General features: G+C 41.0%; 1 protein-coding gene across 2 annotated transcripts in view; it reads left to right on the top strand.

Moving 5' to 3' along the window:
• The window catches only part of UGGT1 (UDP-glucose glycoprotein glucosyltransferase 1), a 123,472-nt gene continuing 122,291 nt past the window's right edge, over nt 17,812–18,992 (top strand). For both annotated transcript variants that reach the window (XM_021075942.1, XM_021075941.1), the window contains exon 1: nt 17,812–18,062. In XM_021075942.1, the coding sequence (XP_020931601.1) occupies nt 18,005–18,062 (58 nt within the window). In that variant the 5' untranslated portion in view covers nt 17,812–18,004. The remainder of the gene's footprint in view (nt 18,063–18,992) is intronic.

Below are 18,992 nucleotides of genomic sequence, written 5' to 3'. Positions count from 1 at the left end.
AGTTCCCATTGCGGCTCAGCAGAAATGAACCTGACTAGTATCCATGAGGACATAGGTTCCATCCCTGGCCCCACTCAGTGGGTTAAAGATCCAGCATTGCCGTGAGCTCTGGTGTAGGTCACTGACATGGCTTGGATCTGGCATTGCAGTGGCTGTGGCAGAGGCTGGAAGCTGCAGCTCCAATTCAACCCCTAGCCTGGGAACTTCTATATACCACAGTGTGGCCCTAAAAAAGACAAAAGAAAGGAAAAGAAAAGGCAGTAGAAAGAGTCCATTAGGAAGATGTCACCTTCCCTTAAAACCTCCTTGGGATGTTCTTAGAGTACAATGTGTCTTTGTTGCATTCTGCTGGTTCAAAGTAAGTTGTTAGATCACCCATATCTATGGGAAAGTGATTACACAAGAATGTGCACAGCAGGAGATGGGAATCTCTGGGGCCATCTGAGAGTCTTTCCAGCACAGTTGTGTAAATCTCTTATTTTTTTCTTGGACTATCTAGAGTGGCTTCTGTTCTCCTGATGAAATCGTGACCCACCCAGCATTCCTCTCAGGACCCCATCTATATCTCTTCTGTGACCTGGGTGACTATTCCCTGGCCTAACTGAAACCATGGGGACCATAAAACTTTGTGGCTTCCAGCACTATACACCCAAATAATTTCCCCCAATAGACCAGGCTGTTGGGACATGCACTCCATGCTGATATTATTCAACTCTAGGTGGTATTAGAAGATTAGACTCAGGCTTTGCTTGAAGCCACGTTCAACACCAGACACCATGGGCAGATCAGAGGGACCCTTCTCCAATATCTTCCTCTGTAAAGATTTGTGCGAGATCAGCTCATTGGTCAAAATTGCTTAAATGTTTGAAAATGGTGAAGATGGTGAATTTTATGTTATGCGTATTTTACCACAATAAAAAAAAAATGGAAAAAAAGCATAGTGACTGCAAAAGAAGGGACAAAGTTCTTCTTTTTAAAAATTTTATTGAAGTGTGGTTGATTTACAATGTTGTGTTTATTTCTGCTACTCAGGAAATTGATTCAAATGTATTTAAATATATATATTTTTTCTTTTATGATTTATACAGGATATTGACTATAGCTCCTTGTGTTATACAGTAGGTAGCACATTGTTGTTTATCTATTCTCTGTATAATAGTTTGTATCTGCTAATCCCAAATTCCTAGTCCATCCCCTCCCACCTTCCTTCCCCTTGGCAATCACAAGTCTGTTCTCTATGTCTGTGAGTCTGTTTCGCTTTCATAGATAAGTTCGTTTGTGTCATATTTTAGATCCCACATAGAAGTGGGATCAGATGATATTTGTCTTTCTCTGCCTGACTTACTTCATTAAGTGTAATGATTTCTAGGTCCATTCATGTTGCTGCAAATGACGTTGTTTCATTCTTTTTTATGTCTGATTAATATTCCATTACCTGTAAGTACCATGTCTTCTTTGAAATTTTTTACTTTTCCTTCTTTTATGGTGGTACCCCCAGCATATGGAAGTTCCCGGGCCAGGGATAGAATCTAAGCTGCAGCTGCAACCTATGCTACAGCTGTGGCAATGCTAGATTCTTTAACCCCACTGTGTGGGGCCAGGGATCAAACTTGCACCTCCACAGCAACCCCTCGAGGTCAGATTCTTAACTCACTCTGCCACAGCAGGAACTCCCTGTACCATATCTTCTTTATCCATTCCTCTGTTGATGGACATTGAGGTTGCATTTCTCTGATAATTAGTGATGGTGAGCATCTTTCCATGTGCTTTGACCATCTGTATGTCTTCTGTGAAGAAATGCCTGTATAGGTTTTCTTCCCATTTTTAATTTGGTTGTTCACTTTTTGTTGTTGAGTTTTATGAACTGTTTGTATATTTTGGAAATTAAGCCCTTGTCAGTCACATCTTTTGCAGATTTTTCTCCTATTCCATGAATTATCTTTTCATTTTGTTTATGTTTTCTTTTGCTGTGTGCTAAAGCTTTCCAGTTTGACTAGGTCCCATTTATCGTGGGAGTCTGAACTAAGGAAATCTTGGTATGATTTATGTCAGAGAATGTTTTGGCTATGTTATTTTTTAGGAGTTTTGTGATGGCATATCTTATATTTAAGTCTTTAAGCCATTTTGAGTTTATTTTTGTGAAGGGTATGAAGGAGTGTTCCAATTTCATTGATTTACACATAGCTGTCCAACTTTCCCAGCACCACTTATGAAGAGACTGCTTCTTTCCCCTTGTTTATTCTTGCTTTCTTTGTTGAAGATTAACTGACCATAGCTGTGTGGATTTATTTTTGGGCTCTCTATTCTGTTCCATGCGTCCATATGTCTGTTTTTGTGCCAATGCCATGCTGTTTTGATTAGTGTAGTTTTATAGTATTTTCTGAAGTCTGGGAGGGTTATGCCTCCAGCTTTGGTCAAAATTTTTTCCTCAGTATTACTTTGGCAATTTTGGGTCTTTTATCACTCTGCTATAAATTTTTGGATTATTTATTCTAGTTCTGTGAAAAATGTCATGGGTAATTTGATGAGGATCATATTATACCTATAGATTGCTTTGGGTAGTTAGCCAACAATGTTGATTCTTCTGATTCAAGAGCATAGTATATCTTTCCATTTCTTTAAACCACCTTCTTAAATTAGATTTTTTTTGCTATTAAGTTGTATGTGTTCTTTATATAGTTTAGATATTAACCCCTTATCATATATATGGTTTGCAAATATTTTCTCCCATTCCATATATTGATTTTTCATTTTTTAAAAATTATTTACATATTTTTGGGGAATAGTTGATTTAAAATATTAAGTAAGTCTTGGGTATACAACTTAATGATTCACAATTTTTTTTTTGGTCTTGTTTTTGTCTTTTCTAGGGCTGCACCTGTGGCATATGGAGGTTCCCAGGCTAGGGGTCTAATTGGAGCTGTAGCTGCCGGCCTACATTAGAGACACAGCAACTTGGGATCTGAGCCACGTCTTTGACCTATACCACAGCCCCTGGCAACGCTGGATCCTTAACCCACTGAGCAAGGCCAGGGATTGAACCCGCAACTCGTTAACCACTGAGCCACAATGGAAACTCCTGATTCACAATTTTTAAGGAATGTATTCCATTGAGGGAGTTCCCATCGTGACTCAGACAAAATGAATCCAACTAGTATCCATGAGGGTGCGAGTTCAATCCCTGCCTTGATCAATGTGTTGAGGATCTGGCATTGCCATGAGCTGTAGTGTAGGTCACAGACTCAGCTTGGATCCTGAGTTGCCATGGCTATGGTGTAGGTGGGCAGCTGTAGCTCCACTTTGACTCCTAGCCTGGGAACTTCCACATACTGTGGGTGCGGCCCAAAAAGCAAAAAAAAAAAAATCAAAAAAAGAAATGTACTCTATTGAAAGTTATAAAATTTTGCCTCTATTCTGTGTGCTATACAATATATTCTTGTAGCTTATTTATTTTAAATATAGAAATTTGTACCTCTTCACCCTCTACCCTTATCTTGGCCCTCCCCACTGGGTACCACTAGTTTGTTCTTTATAGCAGTGAGTCTATTTCTGTTTGGTTATATTCATTAGGTTTCTATTTTTTAGATTCCACGCATAAGTGAAAATAGACACTTTCTTTTCCTGATTTATTTTACTAAACATAATACCCTCTAGGTCCATCCACATTGTTTCAAATGGCAAAACTGCATGTTTTTATGGCTGAGTAATATTCCATTTTATATATGCTACATCTTCTTTATCAGCTCATCTACTGATAGCTATAAATGCCTGTGTTAAGAAACAAGAAATATCTCATTAAACATCCTAACTTTACACCTCAAGGAACTAGAACAAGAAAAACAAACAAAACTTGGATTTCCCATCATGGCTCAGTGGTTAATGAATCGGACTAGGAATCATAAGGTTGTGGGTTCAATCCTTGGCCTCGCTCAGTGGGTTGAGGATCCAGCATTGCTGTGATCTGTGGTGTAGGTCGCAGATGCAGTTTAGATCCTGCATTGCTGTGGTTGTGGCGTAGGCTGCAGCTCCGATTAGACCCCTAGCCTGGAAACCTTCATATGCTGTTGGTTCGGTCCTAGAAAAAACCAAAAAAACCCAACCAGCCAAACAAACAAAAACAAAACTCAAAGCTAGTACAAGGAAGAAAATAAGAAAGATCAGGGTGGAAGTGAATGTAATAGAGACTAAATAGATAATAGAAAAGATCAATGAGGAGTTTCGTCTTGGCACAGTGGTAATGAATCCAACTAGAAAACATGAGGTTGCAGGTTCGATCCCTGGCCTCGCTCTGTGGGTTAAGGATGTGGTGTTGCCATGAGCTGTGGTGCAAGCCAGCAGCTGCAGCCCTGATTTGACCCCTAGCCTGGGAACTTCCATATGCCACAGGTGTGGTCCTAAATAAATAAATAAATAAATAAATAACTCATGAGTCAAAGAGGAAATAGGGAATTTAGAAAACACTTCGAATTTAATGAAAATTTAAAAATACAAAATATCAAAATTTGTGGAGCACAGCTAAGTAGTTAGAGGGAAATTTAGAGCATTGAGAAGAAAGTTCTTGATGGGGAGCTCCCATCATGGCTCAGTGGTTAATGAATCTGACTAGGAACCATGAGGTTGCAGGTCCGATCCCTGTCCTTGCTCAGTGGGTTAAGGATCCAGAGTTGCCGTGAGCTGTGGTGTAGGTTGCAGACGTGGCTTGGATCCCGCATTGCTGTGGCTCTGGTGCAGGCCAGCAGCTACAGCTCTGATTAGACCCCTAGTCTGGGAACCTCCATATGCATCGGGAGTGGCCCTAGAAAAGGCAAAAAGACAAATAAATAAATAAATAAATAAATAAAAGAAAGAAAGAAAGAAAGTTCTTGAATCAATGATCTAGGCTTCCTTCTTAAGAAACTAGAAAGAGAAAAGCAAATTAAACATAAATCATGCAGAAATGTGGAAATAAAAGAGAAAATTTCACTGAAAATGAAAATGGAGAATAAATGAGGAGTTTCCATTGTGGCTCAGCAATAATGAACTTGACCAGCATCCATGAGGATGCGGGTTCGATCCCTGGTCTCACTCAGTGGGTTAAGGATCCAGTGTTGCTGTAAGCTGGAGTGTAGGTCATAGATGGAGCTCGGATCTGGTTGGTATTGCTGTGGCTATGGTGTAGGCAGGCAGCTATGGCTCCCTTTCAACTCCTAGCCTGGGAATTTCCATATACTGCGGGTTTGGCCCTTAGAAAAAGAAAAGAAAAGAAAAGAAAAGAAAAAAAGAAAAGAAAAGAAAGAATGAAAGAAAGAGAAAGAAAATAAATTTAAAAAGCCAAAGAAAGCAAAACGTGGTTCTTCGAGAAGAGTAATTAAAGTGAATAAATCTCTAATTAAGCTAATTAAGAAAAAGGTAGATTACACAAATTACCAATAACGGAAATGAGAAAGGTAATATCTTTAACGAATCTACAAATATTAAATGGAGAAAGAAGGGATGTAATGAATTTTATTTTGATAACTTGGGACATATTATGGCTTATGGGTCAAATGAACCCATGAGCCTAGAATCATTTTTACATTTTTCAAAGCTTTCAGAAGAAAAAAGAAGGAGGAGGAGGAGAAAAGGCTATGTGACAAAGAATATACCTGACCTACAAAGCCTATGAATACTTATAATCTGGACTCTTATAGAAAAAGTTTTATGATACTTTAGATGAAATAGACAAATTCTTTGAAAGACAGAACTTATCAACTTTCACACAGGAAATGAATAACATGAATAGTCCTACATGTATTAGAGGCATGGCTGGGCCTAAGTGAAGCAAATTAAGCAAAGTGAAAGTGCCAGGTTAAAAGAGGTACTTATTTTCATGATCTCCCTGATTACAGAAAATGAATGCTTTCTTTTTTTGGTCTCCTTTTGGGGGGTGGGCTGCACCCAAGGCATATGGAAGTTCCCAGGTTACGGGTTGAATCGGAGCTACAGCTGCCAGCCTATGCCACAGCCACAGCAACACAGGATCCGAGCTGCATCTGCGACTTACACCACAGCTCACGGCAATGCCAGATCCTTAACCCACTGAGCAAGGCCAGGGATCGAACCCACATCCTTGTGGATACTAGTCAGGTTCATTAACCCCTGAGCCATGATGGAAACCCCCAGAAAATAAATGCTTCTTAAATTTTGTGTCACTCTGGAAAAGTGTGTCAATTCTTTTTATAAACATACATAATATTACCTAGCAAATATTACTCCTATGTATTTATCAAAAGGAAATGAAAACAAATGCTCACACTAAATGTATTTATGAATGTTTGCAGCAGCTCTATTAATATAATCACCAAGCAACCCAGATGTTCAATGACAGGAAAATGGTTAAACAAATTGTGGTATGTTCGTTCAGTGGAGTCCTATTCAGTAATGAAAAGGAATGAACTAGTGAGTTCCTGTAATGGCTCAGTGGATTATGAAACTGACTAATATCCATGAGGATTTGGGTTCCATCCCTGACGCTGCTCAGTGGGTTAAGGATCCAACATTGCCCTGAGCTGTGGTATAGGTCACAGACATGGCTTGGATCCTATGTTGCCGTGGCTGTTGCTTAGGCTGGCAGCTGCATCTCCCATTTGATCCTTAACCTGGGAACTTCTATATGCCACAGGTGTGGCCCTAAAAATAAATGGAAAGAAAGAGAGAGAGAAAGAGAAAAAGCTGAGCTTAGAATCTAGCCTTTAGACCAGGGTATCACAATGACATAAATAAAATTAAAAAAGAAAAAGGAATGAACTACTGTTTCATGCAACATATATGAATCTTACATAGATTATGCTCAGCAAAAAAAGCCAGATTTGAGGAGATCCCGTCGTGGCGCACGGAAATGAATCTGACTAGGAACCATGAGGTTGCGGGTTCGATCCCTGCCCTTGATCAGTTGGTTAAGGATCCGGCATTGCTGTGAGCTGTGGTGTAGGTCACAGACGTAGCTGGGATCTCATATTGCTGTGACTGTGGTGTAGCCCAGGAAACGCAGCTCCAATTCAACCCCTAACCTGGGAACTTCCATATGCTGCAGGTATGGCCCTAAAAAGCAAAAGCAAAAACAAAAACAAACAAAAGGCAAAGTGTGAAAGAATATCTGAACTATGTTACCTCTTTTTTTTTTTTTTTCTTTTTAGGCAACCCCCACAGTGGAAGTGATCAAATCCCAGGCAGAGCTGAAACCTATGTCTTAGCTGCAGTAATGCCAGGCCCTCAACCCTCTTCACTGGGCCTGAAATTGAACCGGCACCTCCACAGGGAAAAGCTGTATCATTGACCCACTGTACTGCAGTGGGAACTCCCTCTTTTTGGCCACACCTGAGGCATGCAGAAGTTCTGGGCCAGGGATCTCACTTGTGCCACAGCAGTGACAACAATGGATCCTTAACCACTAGGCCACCAGGGAACTTCTAAAATATGTTTGGATAACAAAGCAACTAAAATACAACAGAAAATAAGCAAGATTACAGATTACAGAAGACTTGAAAAACACTATCAATCAAATTGACTTAGTTGATGTTTGGAGCATTTCATCCAACATGTTCAGAATTACACATTCCTTTCAAGTACGTGCAGAACATTCACCATGTGGTCCATGTCCATGAAGTATGTTGTAATCAATTTTAATAATTTGAAATTATAGAAAATGTGTTTTCTGACCATAACAGAATTTAATTATAAATCAATAGCAGAAAAATATGTGGAAAATCCACAGATATTTGCAAATTAAATTAGTCAAAAATTTGGGTGAAGTAGTAATGTCAAATATATGATCCCCAAATGTATGTGATAATGATCAGGTAAGTCTTCAAAGTTTAGAAGACACTGCTTGCATGGAAATATTTATATGTTAAAAATCTTCCAAAGCGAAAAAAAATCTACGAGGAAAAAAAAGAACAAAAGGAAATAGATGGAGATTTTGTTTTAGGTTTTCTTCTATTTTTCTTTTTAGAGCTACACCCGTGGCATATGGAATTTCCCAGGAAAGGGGTCAAATCTGAGCTGCACCTGCTGCTGCCACAGCCACAGCCACAGCTATGCCAGATCTGAGCCATGTCTGAGACCTATGCCACAGCTTGCAGCAATGCCAGATCCTTAACCCACTAAGCAAGGTGAAGGATCAAACTTGCAATCTCCTTGATTTTAGTCGGGTTCTTAACCTGCTGAGCCACAATGGGAACTCCAAAATAGATGGAAATTTTGTTTTTTTAGACCAGCATTTATAATGATTTTTATTTTTTCTACTACAGCTGGCTTACAGTATTCTGTCAACTTTCTACTGTACAGCAAAGAGACCCAGTCACACATACATATATCCATTCTTTTTCTCACATTATCCTCCCTCATGCTCTAGATGGAAATTTTAAAATGAAGATATATTTGAGAGGTAGACATATAGGTTAATTTTTCTACATCTGAGTTTCCCACATTTCTTTTATCCAATGGGTTACACTTTTTTTTTTTTTTTTTTAAATAACAAAAGCATTACCATACAAAAGAGAGAAGTAATCAGAGAACTTCTTAGCAGCTTTCAGGAAGACCTCTTTGATTTGCCTTGCTGGTGTGGTACCCTTCCTCAGCACACCACCACGGCACAGTATGGCCTTTGTCTTCGCCTTTCACGTGTTTTATAGTTATCTGTGTCTACGCCTCTCTGCCCACAGACTGGGCTCCTTGAAGACCAAGGATTTCTGGCACAGAGTACTCATTAACTGAATGAATGAAAGAAAGAACATTATGGGAAGTTCCCGTTGTGGCTTAGTGGTATCGAGTCCGACCAATATCCACGAGGATGTGGATTCAATCCTTGGCCCTGCTCAGTGGGTTAAGGATCCAGAGTTGCTGTGAGCTGTGGTGTAGGCCAGCAGCTGTAACTCCGATTTGACCCCTAGACTGGCCCTAAAAAGCAAAAAAAAAAAAAAAAAAAAAGAAAGAAAGAAAGAACATTAGCTAACTATATCCTCCCTTTTACATTAAGGAAATGTGTGGGGAATTTTGTGACACATGAACTTTGGAATGGGAGTCAGAGATACAGCTGCCCTATGTTAGGGCTAATCAGAGGCTAGAGATTATGTGACAGCCAAAATTCACCTACTTCACAACTGGTCAGTGAAGAGTTTGATCTCAAAACAAAAGGGTTTGGATGCTTAAGCCATGGACACTAGAACATAATAGTAAGTACCTCCGCAGCTTACACAATATGGTCTGCAGTTTAAAGGAAGACTCTCTGGATATTGGGTAAAGAATTGGCTTTCCCATTCAGGACAATGGAGATCCTAAATGTTCCCTGGGCAGCTCTACAGATGAAGTCAGCCCAGGATGGCATAGAAGTACAACCAGGTCCACACTCAGAAAGGTTAGTGAGCGGAGTTCCCTTAGTGGTATAGCAGAAATGCATCTGACTAGGGACCATGAGGTTTTGGGTTTGATCCCTAGCCTCGCTCAGTGGGTTAAGGATCTGGCATTGCTGTGAGCTGTGGTGTAGTTTGTAGATGCGGCTTGGATCCTGCATTGCTGTGGCTGTGGCATAGGCCAGCAACTGTAGCTCTGATTCAACCCCTAGCCTGGGAACCTCCATATGCTGCAGGTATAGCCTAAAAAGGAAAAAAAAAAAAAAGGGTTGGTGAGGGTTCTACTGTGGAAGAATGGGTAATGGAAGAGCTGCCCTGAAGTGGAAAAGGAGTCAAGTGGTAGGAGGTCCTTCTGTGCCCTCCAGCCAAAGCACTGCTACATTATTCTAGTTGTATGATCCAGGATTCGACTATCACTGAAGATCCAGAAACTGCACATCATCAAAGCTGCTCAGAGCTCCATGAGAATTACCTGGGGAGAAACTGCAGCTGAATGTCAACCTTACATACAGCTTTGCTGCCTGTCACCTTCAGGTTTTCCTTTTTCACATCTAACAAATTACAAGCTAGGAAAAAGAATCTGAAAGAGAATGGATGTGTGTACATGTATAACTGAATCACTGTGTTGTACAGCAGAAATTATCACAACTTTGTAAATCAATTATACTTCAATGAAAGTTAAATGAATGAATGAATGAATGAATGAATGAATTACAAGCTAGGATACTTTTGGTATTCTTCTGAGTTTATACCTAAATGCCAGTTCTGTGTGCTATTGTGTGTACCCAGAATTATGTATAAATGTTAAAACACCATCTGGAAAAGCAAATGGCTCTTTGAAGTCTACAGAGAAAGCAGATGGAAGCTTATAACGCTCTTGTTCTCAAAAGCCCTGTGTCTAAAACATGCTCAAGTAGTATAAAGAAATGTCATTCAGCAATCCTAAGCCTTGTTATCCACAAAATGGACATATTGTGAGCTTGCACCTATGTGCTCGAGTGGTTGGCAGAAAAACAATCTCTGAATTTTCTATGTTCTAATCCATGCAATCTATAAAGGTTAGTGGTAAAAGTAACTTCACTGATGTAACTAAGTGTATGGAAGTTGAGATGGGGAGATTATTTAAGTGGGCACAGTCTAATCACATGAGTCCTTCCAAGTGGAGAACCTTTCTGAGTTGCAGTGGGAGAGTTGCAAGAAGGGAAGAGAAGTGTTTAGTGTCCAATTACCTGCAGATGGCTATGTGCTTGGACGAAAGAGAGGACTCTAGGGGCTAAAGGTAGCATAAGATGGCAGCCAGGAAGGAAATGGGGACCTCGGTCCAATAACTGCAGGGAACTGAGTTCTGTGAAAGCCTAAAGAGTAAGAAAGTGGGTCCTTCCTAGAGCCTCCAGAGGGGAATGCAGGCCAGCCAGACTCATGTCAGATTTTATGCCTGAACTATAAAATAACACACTTGTGTTGTTCTAAGCCACGAAGGCTCATGTTGGATGCTTGACCTATAGAACTGTAAGATAATACACTTGCGCTGTTCCAAGCCACTAAGTGTGTGGTAGTTTGTTACAGCAAAACTAGAAAACTAAGCCAGGCAAGAAACCATATGCTGCATCTATTTAAAAGGTTAAAGCTGGGAGTTCCCGTCGTGGCGCAGTGGTTAACGAATCCGACTAGGAATCATGAGGTTGAGGGTTCGGTCCCTGCCCTTGCTCAGTGGGTTAACGATCCGGCATTGCCGTGAGCTGTGGTGTAGGTTGCAGACGCGGCTCGGATCCCGCATTGCTGTGGCTCTGGCGTAGGCCGGTGGCTACAGCTCCGATTCAACCCCTAGCCTGGGAACCTCCATATGCCGCGGGAGCGGCCCAAGAAATGGCAAAAAGCCAAAAAAAAAAAAAAAAAAAAAAGGTTAAAGCTTCTAAGTCAGTGTTTTCCAGTCCGTGGACCAACTATGCAAAAACCTATGACAAGTATTAACAACCACTGTGGGAGTTCCCAGAGTCCCCAATATGGTGTGGCAGAAATGAATTTGTCTGGTATCCATGAAGATGTGGGTTCAATTCCTGGTCTTGCTCAGTGGTTTAAGGATCGGGCTTTGCTGTGGCTGCTGTGTAGGCTGGCAGCTGCCACTCCGATTTGACCCCAGCCCTGGAACTTCCTCATGCTGAGGGTGCGGCCCTAAAAACAAACAAGCAAACAAATCAAAACAAACAAACAAAAACCAACCACTGTGGAAAACAGTATGGACGGTCCTCAAAAACCAAAATAATAGAAATACTGTATGATCCAGTATTTCTACTCCTGCTCCTGGGCAATATATACAGAGAAAATCATAATTAGAACAGACGCAGGCACCCCTATGTTCATAGCAGCACTATTTACAATAGCCAAGACATGGAAACAACCTAAATGTCTGTCAGCAGAAGAATGGATAAAGAAGATGTGGACATATATACAACGGAATATTACTCAAGTCAAAAAAAAAAAAAAGAATGAAATAATGCCATTTGCAACAACATGGATAGATCTAGAGGTTATCATACTAAGTGAAGTAAGTCAGACAGAGAAAGAGAGGTATCATATGATATCGTTTATATGATATATCATATCTAAAGCATGATACAAGTAAACTTATTTACAAACCAGAAACAGACTCACAGCCTTCAAAATCAAACTTATGATTACCAAAGGGGACAGGTGGTGGAGTGGATGGGGGTTTAGGATTGGCATATGCACATCATTGTGTATGGATGGATGGTCAACAGGGACCTGATATATAGCACAGGGAACTCTACTCAATATTCTGTAATAACCTATATGGGAAAAATTTCTAAAAGAAAATGGACATGTATATAACTGAATCACTATGTTGTACAGCAGGAATTATCACAACGTTGTAAATCAACTGTAATTCAATAAAATTTAAAGAAAAACCCAGATAATATCACACTTTATTTCCTAGATTCTTATTCCAAAACTGTACCCATTGTGACAAATATCGATGCCAGCTGTGATAAGTTTGTGAGTGAGATGGTGTTGCTGTCTCAAGTTTTTGTTTACAGGTATCATTTGACTCACTGATAAATGGCAATCAGTTTGACCATCACCAAGATGTAGGAGGTGGACTTGCAGCACTTAATTTTTTGGGGGATGGCTATACCTGTGGCATACGGAATTTCCTGGGCCAGGGATAGAATCCGAGTCCCAGCTGTGACCTAAACCATAGCTGTGGCATTGCCAGATCCTTAATCATCTGTGCTGGGAGAGGGGTTGAATCTACACCTCAGCAGCAACCCGAGCTGCTGCAGAGACAATTCTAGGTCCTTAACTCGCTTCACCACAGTGGGAACTCCCTGTAGCATTTGATTTTTTAAAATGAATTTGATTTTTATTGAAGTATAATTGATTTACAATATTGTGTTAGTTCCTGGTGTATAGTGATTCAGTTATATATATGTGTGTGTATGTATTATTCTATATATTCTTTTTCAAATTCTTTTCCATTATAGGTTATTAGAAGATATTTAATATAGTTCCCTATGCTATACAGTAGGACCTTGTGGGTTTTTTTTTTTTTTTTAGGGCCTTGTTGTTTATCTTTTACATATGTGTAGTTTGTATCTGCTAATCCCAAACTCCTAATTTATTCCTCCCCCTCCCCCTTTGCTAATCATAAATTTGTTTTCTATGTTTGTGAGTCTGTTTCTGTTTTGTAAATAAGCTAATTTGTATCTGTTTTCAGATTCCAAATATAAGTGATATCATATGATATTTGTCTTTGTCTGACTTCACTAATTCACTTAGTATGATAATCTCTAGGCCCATCCATGGTGCTACAAATAAAAATAGCATTATTTCATTCTTTTTTATATCTGGCTAATATTCCATTTTATATATATACCACTTCCTTTTTTTGGCTCCACCCATGGCATATTGAAGTTCCTGGGCCAGGGGTTGAAACTGTGACACACATGTGACCAGAGCCACAGTAATGACAACACCGGATACTTAACCCACAAGGGAACTCTATCTATCTTCTTTATCCATTTATCTGTTCTTGGACAAATAGGTTGCTTCCATGTCTTGACTACTGTAAATAGTGCTGCTATGAATATTGAAATGCATGCATCTTTTCAAATTAGATTCTTTTCCCCAGATATATGTCCAGGAGTGGGATTTTTGGATCATAGGGTAACTCTATTTTTACTTTTTAAAGGAATCTCCATATTATTCTCCATATTGGCTGCACCAATAGTGTAGGAGGGTTCCCTTTTCTCCACACCTTCTCTAGCATTTGATTCTTATAGACTTTTTATTTTTTATTTTATTGTTTGTCTTTTTAGGGCCACACCCATGGCATATGGAGGTTCCCAGGCTAGGGGTTGAATTGGAGCTACAGCTGCTGGCCTATGCCAGAGCCACGGCAATGCCAGATCTGAGCCACATCTGTGACCTACACCACAGCTCATGGCAACGCCGGGTCCTTACCCCACTTATCGAGGCCAGGGATCAAACCTGCAACCTCATGGTTCTGCTGCGCCAAGATGGGAACTCCCTGGAAATCCTAGAATTTTAAAGTAACTTTGTTTAATATGTTAGAGGCTTTGACAGAAAAAGTGGACAACATAGGAAACGATTTCTTTGTGTCTTCAGATGGCAGAAAGCCAATGGAGCTATCTCAGATCTCTTTTTGTGTGAAGTTCTTCAATTTTTATATGTTATGACAAACATTTTCACAGGACTTGTAGAGCCTTTTGCAATTTGCCAAGTGCTTGACATATCTTTAAATTTTTATCATAGTCCAGGAGTTCCCTGGCCACCTAGTGCTTAAAGATCTGGCATTGTCCCTGCTGTGGTGTGGGTCTGATCCTTGCCCTTGGAACTTCTGCAGAAAGGTTTATATTTTTTTATTTTTATTTTTTTTAAATAAGAGCACTAATCCCATTCATGAGGGCTCCACCCTCATGATCTGGCATATGGAGCATTAACTGTGATGTAAACTATGGACTTTAGTTAATAATAATTTATAAGTGTTATTTCCACAATGTTGCGTTTTGAGAGTCTCTCTAATACATTTTATTTTATTTATTTATTTATTTTTGTCTTTTTGCCATTTCTTGGGCCACTCCCACGGCATATGGAGGTTCCCAGGATAGGGGTCTAATCGGAGCTGTAGCTGCCAGCCTATGCCAGAGCCACAGCAATGCAGGATCTGAGCCGCGTCTGCGACCTACACCACAGCTCACGGCAACGCTGGGTCGTTAACCCACTGAGCAAGGGCAGGGACCGAACCTGCAACATCGTGGTTCCTAGTCGGATTTGTTAACCACTGCACCACGACAGGAACTCCGACAATTATATTCTTTTCTTTTTTTTTTTTTTTTTTTTGTCTTTTGAGGGCTGCACCTGTGGCATATGGAGGTTCCCAGGCTAGGGGTCTAATTGGAGCTGTTGTCGCCTGCCTACACCACAGCCACAGCAACGCCAGATCCCTAACCCACTGAGTGAGGCCAGGGATGGAACCTGCAACCTCATGGTTCCTAGTTTCCACTGTGTCACTCCTTTTTTTTTTTTTTTTTTTTTTTTTAAGGGACACACCATGGCATATGTAAATTCCCAGGCTAGGGGTGGAATAGGAGCTACAGCTGTCGGCCTATGCCACAGCCACCGCAACACCAGATCTGAGCTGTGTTTGCAGCCTATACAACAGCGCAAGGCAACCCCAGTTCCTTAACCAACTGAACAGGGCCAGGGATTGAACCTGCATCCTCATGGATGCTAGTCGGGTTCATCACCGCTGAGCCACAACAGGAACTCAGAGTTATTTTATTTGAGGATTATTCTAAATATTCCACTATGCCGATGTTACTGTAATGTACCCCACTAATGCAAGATGTTACTAACACTGGAAACTCTATTAGGTGTCCCGTGTTTGGATGGGATGGATATATGGAACTGTATGTAATATCTGCTCAATTATTCTGTCAAATTAAAACTACTCTAAAGATAGAGTCTATCAATTATTTTTATCCATTATTTTTAAAAGCTTGAGTCTCATTTTTATTTATCTTATAATGAGAAAAAAGACTTTGGGTTTTTTTGGGCCGTGGCCACAGCATATGGAAGGGATCGAACCCAAGCCACAGCAGTGATAATGCCAGATTCTTAACTGCTAGGCTGCTGGGGAACTCCTGATTTTTCCTTTTAAAAAAGAGTATTATTTTAAGACTTTAGATCAGTTTTAGATGTATAGAAAAATGAGCTGAGAGTACAGATAATTCTTGTATACCTACCTCTGAGGCCACATATGAGCCACTTCCTCTGCTACTTTTTCTTTTTTTTTTTAGGGCTGCACCTGTGGTACATGGAAGTTCCCAGGCTAGGGGCTGAATCGCAGTTACAGCTGCCAGTCCACACTGCAGCCACAGCGACACCGGATCTGAGGTGCATCTGTGACCTACACTAAAGCTCATGGCAATGCTGGATCCCTGATCCACTGAGTAAGACCAGGGATTGAACCCATGTCCTCGTGGATTCTAGTGGTGTTCTTTACCACTGAGCCAGGATGGGAACTCTCACAATTTCCCCCACTATTAATAGTGGTAACTACATTTGCTACAACTGATAGACCTAAATTGACATACCCTTACCACTCAAAGTCCATAGTTTACCTTAGGGTTTACTTCTGATGTTGTACATTCCGTGGGTTTGACAATGTCTACATATACCCATCATGAGAATATCATCCAGAATGCTTTCACTGCCTTAAAAATCATCCTCCCTCCCGCAACTCTTTAGAAATCTTTGTGGTGTTGGAAGAGTTCTTGAGTTTTAGTGGTGGTTACCCAAATCTATACAACTGTTAAAATGACAAAATTATACAAACACATTGTACAAATCTCAGATTTCTGGTTTTGATACTGTACTATAGTTCTTTGAGATGTAACTGCTAGGAGCACTTGGTGAATGGTGCATGGGACTTCACTGTACTATCTCTGCAACTTCTTGTGAATCTGTAATTATCTCAAAAAGTTAAAACAATTTTAAAAAATCTGTTTTTTGGTGAAATAAAATTGCACTGAACTTTCTGAGAAAAATTTAGCGAAACAGAAACTCAACTTTCTTAGAAATTCTGTACTATCACTTATTAACTAAGCAAAGGTTGGTGGTGTTTATACATCAATAGCAGAAGACCAAGTTAAAACAGAGAGTGAAAAGCTCTGTAAAGTGGTGAATTAGAAAACAATTCTTGGGAGTTCCCATCGTGGCTCAGTGGTTGATGAACCCAACTAGCATCCATGAGGACAAGGGTTCCACCCCTGGCCTTGGTCAGTGGGTTACGGATCTGGCATTATTATGAGCTGTGGTGTAGGTCACAAACGTGGCTCAGATCCCAAGTTGCTGTGGTCTGGTGAAGGCTGGAGGCCACAGCTCCTAGCCTGGGAACTTCCATATGCCGCTGGTGCAGCCCTAAAAGACAAAAAAAAAAAAAAAAAAAAGAAAGAAAACAATTCTCTTTTTTTGTGGAAAGCATCACATGAAAAGGGGCAAAAAACACACAATGGACAGCCACTAACACAAAATCTCCCTCAAGAAATAAACTTAAAATGGTCATTTCCAGTTCTTAAAATTATCTGCACTCCTTTTATTCCAGCAAGGAACTGAAAACCCAACAGTCAGCTAGAGGTTCTTAAGCACAGTACAAATTGAGGGGGGTGTTTTAGTCCTTGTTCTGTCTGGCATTCTCAAGGGAAGGACTGTACGCCACAATCGAGTCAGTTAAAATTGTACACTTTCTTAAATTACTTTTTAATGTACTTTTGGTTTCTAGTTCACTTTATTAGTTAAAAAATACCCTCCAAAGATGTATTCATATCTGGCGGCTAAAATGATCTGCCCAATGTCACATATGCTAAAACAATTTTACACAGATTTATATTTTCAAAAAAAAAAAAAAAAAAGAAGCAAAGGACAAAGTAATCATTGCAGATTAAGTTGCCACTGACCGTATAAAATAAGCTAAATCGTTTCATAAAATTTAAAAAAATCTTCCTTTCCCTTGCTCCCTGGAACGAAAGCTATCGAAATCTAAGGTTTAAAATAAAGTCGAAGATGCTCAAAAACATTGTCACTTTGTCCTTTACTGTGCAACAGCTTTTTTAATAAAGGGTTTAAGGAAGTAGACTTTGAAGCTCCTCCGAGTCCCAATCTGCAAAAAGTATGAAACCCCTTTCCGGTCGCACCACGTGGTGAAGCTTTTGGGTCTTAGCTGCCTGCCTAAACAACGCCCCAGGACTTGCAGACCCGAGCCTCCGTGGCTATACTAAACAGCTGGAAGCTACAAAAGAGGCGTGGCCTTCTCGGATGTAAGATGGCGGCCGCGCGACGCTCTGGGCGGTCCCCGCCGTGACTCAGTAGCCGGAAGTCCTCCGACTCCAGCCAGTAGGAAGCGGAAGTAAAGGGCGGTCGGCTGCTGGTCTTTAGCTTTGCGAGGCCGGCTTGTGAGCCGAGCCGCGGGAAAGGCGCGTGTCGGCCGCTCACTGGCGCAGCTGCTGCCCTCTCCGCAGCTGCCCCGCCCCACCCCGCTCCACCCTGCTCCGGCCTTGTCCCAGGTGCCGTCGCAGACGGAGCGCGGCCCCGGCATGGGCTGGAAAGGGGCTGCGGGCGGCGCGTGTGCCGCCGCTGCGCGGCCGGTGACAGGTACCCCTTGGGTGGCGTGGGACGGTCTCGCGGTCAGGAGAGGGTCTGGGGCACGAGGCGATTCCGTGTCCCGGTCACCTTGCGCTTCCGTTTCTTCCCTGACTCAGTTTCCCCTCCCGTGTCCCAACCTTCCCCCCTCAATGCGAGTGACCCGAGTTATCCCTCAGTGTCTTCTGGGCAAGGTATCGTTTGTGCGAGGGTAGCCGCAGGCTCTCTCTACCCCTTTGAGCCTTCATAGAAGAGCTTGGAGACCCATGTGCTCAAGTGCAGACGCAGGTGGGGGAAGTGCCCTGACATGCATTTAGATTAAGCCTGACCCTAAGTAGGTTGAGAACCAGCAGTTTGCAGGACCCCGATAGGAGAACGAACGGAACTTTTTATAGATTTCTCTTTTCCCTAAAATGAATTCAGGTGCTGAATATAGGTTGCCGTTTTCATTTAATACGAGGATCCGTTGGCTGGAAATTGGATGATCCGGTTTCACTTTTAGTGTGGGACCTGCCAGAGGAGTAAGATCTGCGTACATCGCCAATAAGTTATGGGTGTGAACTGTTCATGTTCTTTGGCCAGAAACTCTAGATTGTTTTGCATTTCTTGCCAGATTTGAGAACTAGCATATTTTGTTCATTGGAGGTCGTGGGGTCTTATGCCTTCCTGTGCTACACTATTTTGGAAAAATTCATCATGCGCTTGGCTGTCCAATTGTAGTGTGATGTTTGAAGACATTTTAAATAGCTATATGACAACACTACAAAATTTGGGATAATTATAGCCTTTCCATTTGACTTGCTTTTGATGAACTTAGCTGAAACTCATTTTTATTAAAGGAAATAAACATTGCTTTGTACAGTACCATGGCGTCTTCACAATGCATGTTTAACTTGAGGGAAATAAACTGGAGAAAATTCTATTAGACTTTTTCTCCAGTTA

The sequence above is a fragment of the Sus scrofa genome, chromosome 15 (genome assembly GCF_000003025.6).
Source record: "Sus scrofa isolate TJ Tabasco breed Duroc chromosome 15, Sscrofa11.1, whole genome shotgun sequence".
In the NCBI taxonomy this organism is placed as follows: domain Eukaryota; kingdom Metazoa; phylum Chordata; class Mammalia; order Artiodactyla; family Suidae; genus Sus; species Sus scrofa.
This window is presented reverse-complemented; position numbering and strand designations above follow the sequence as displayed.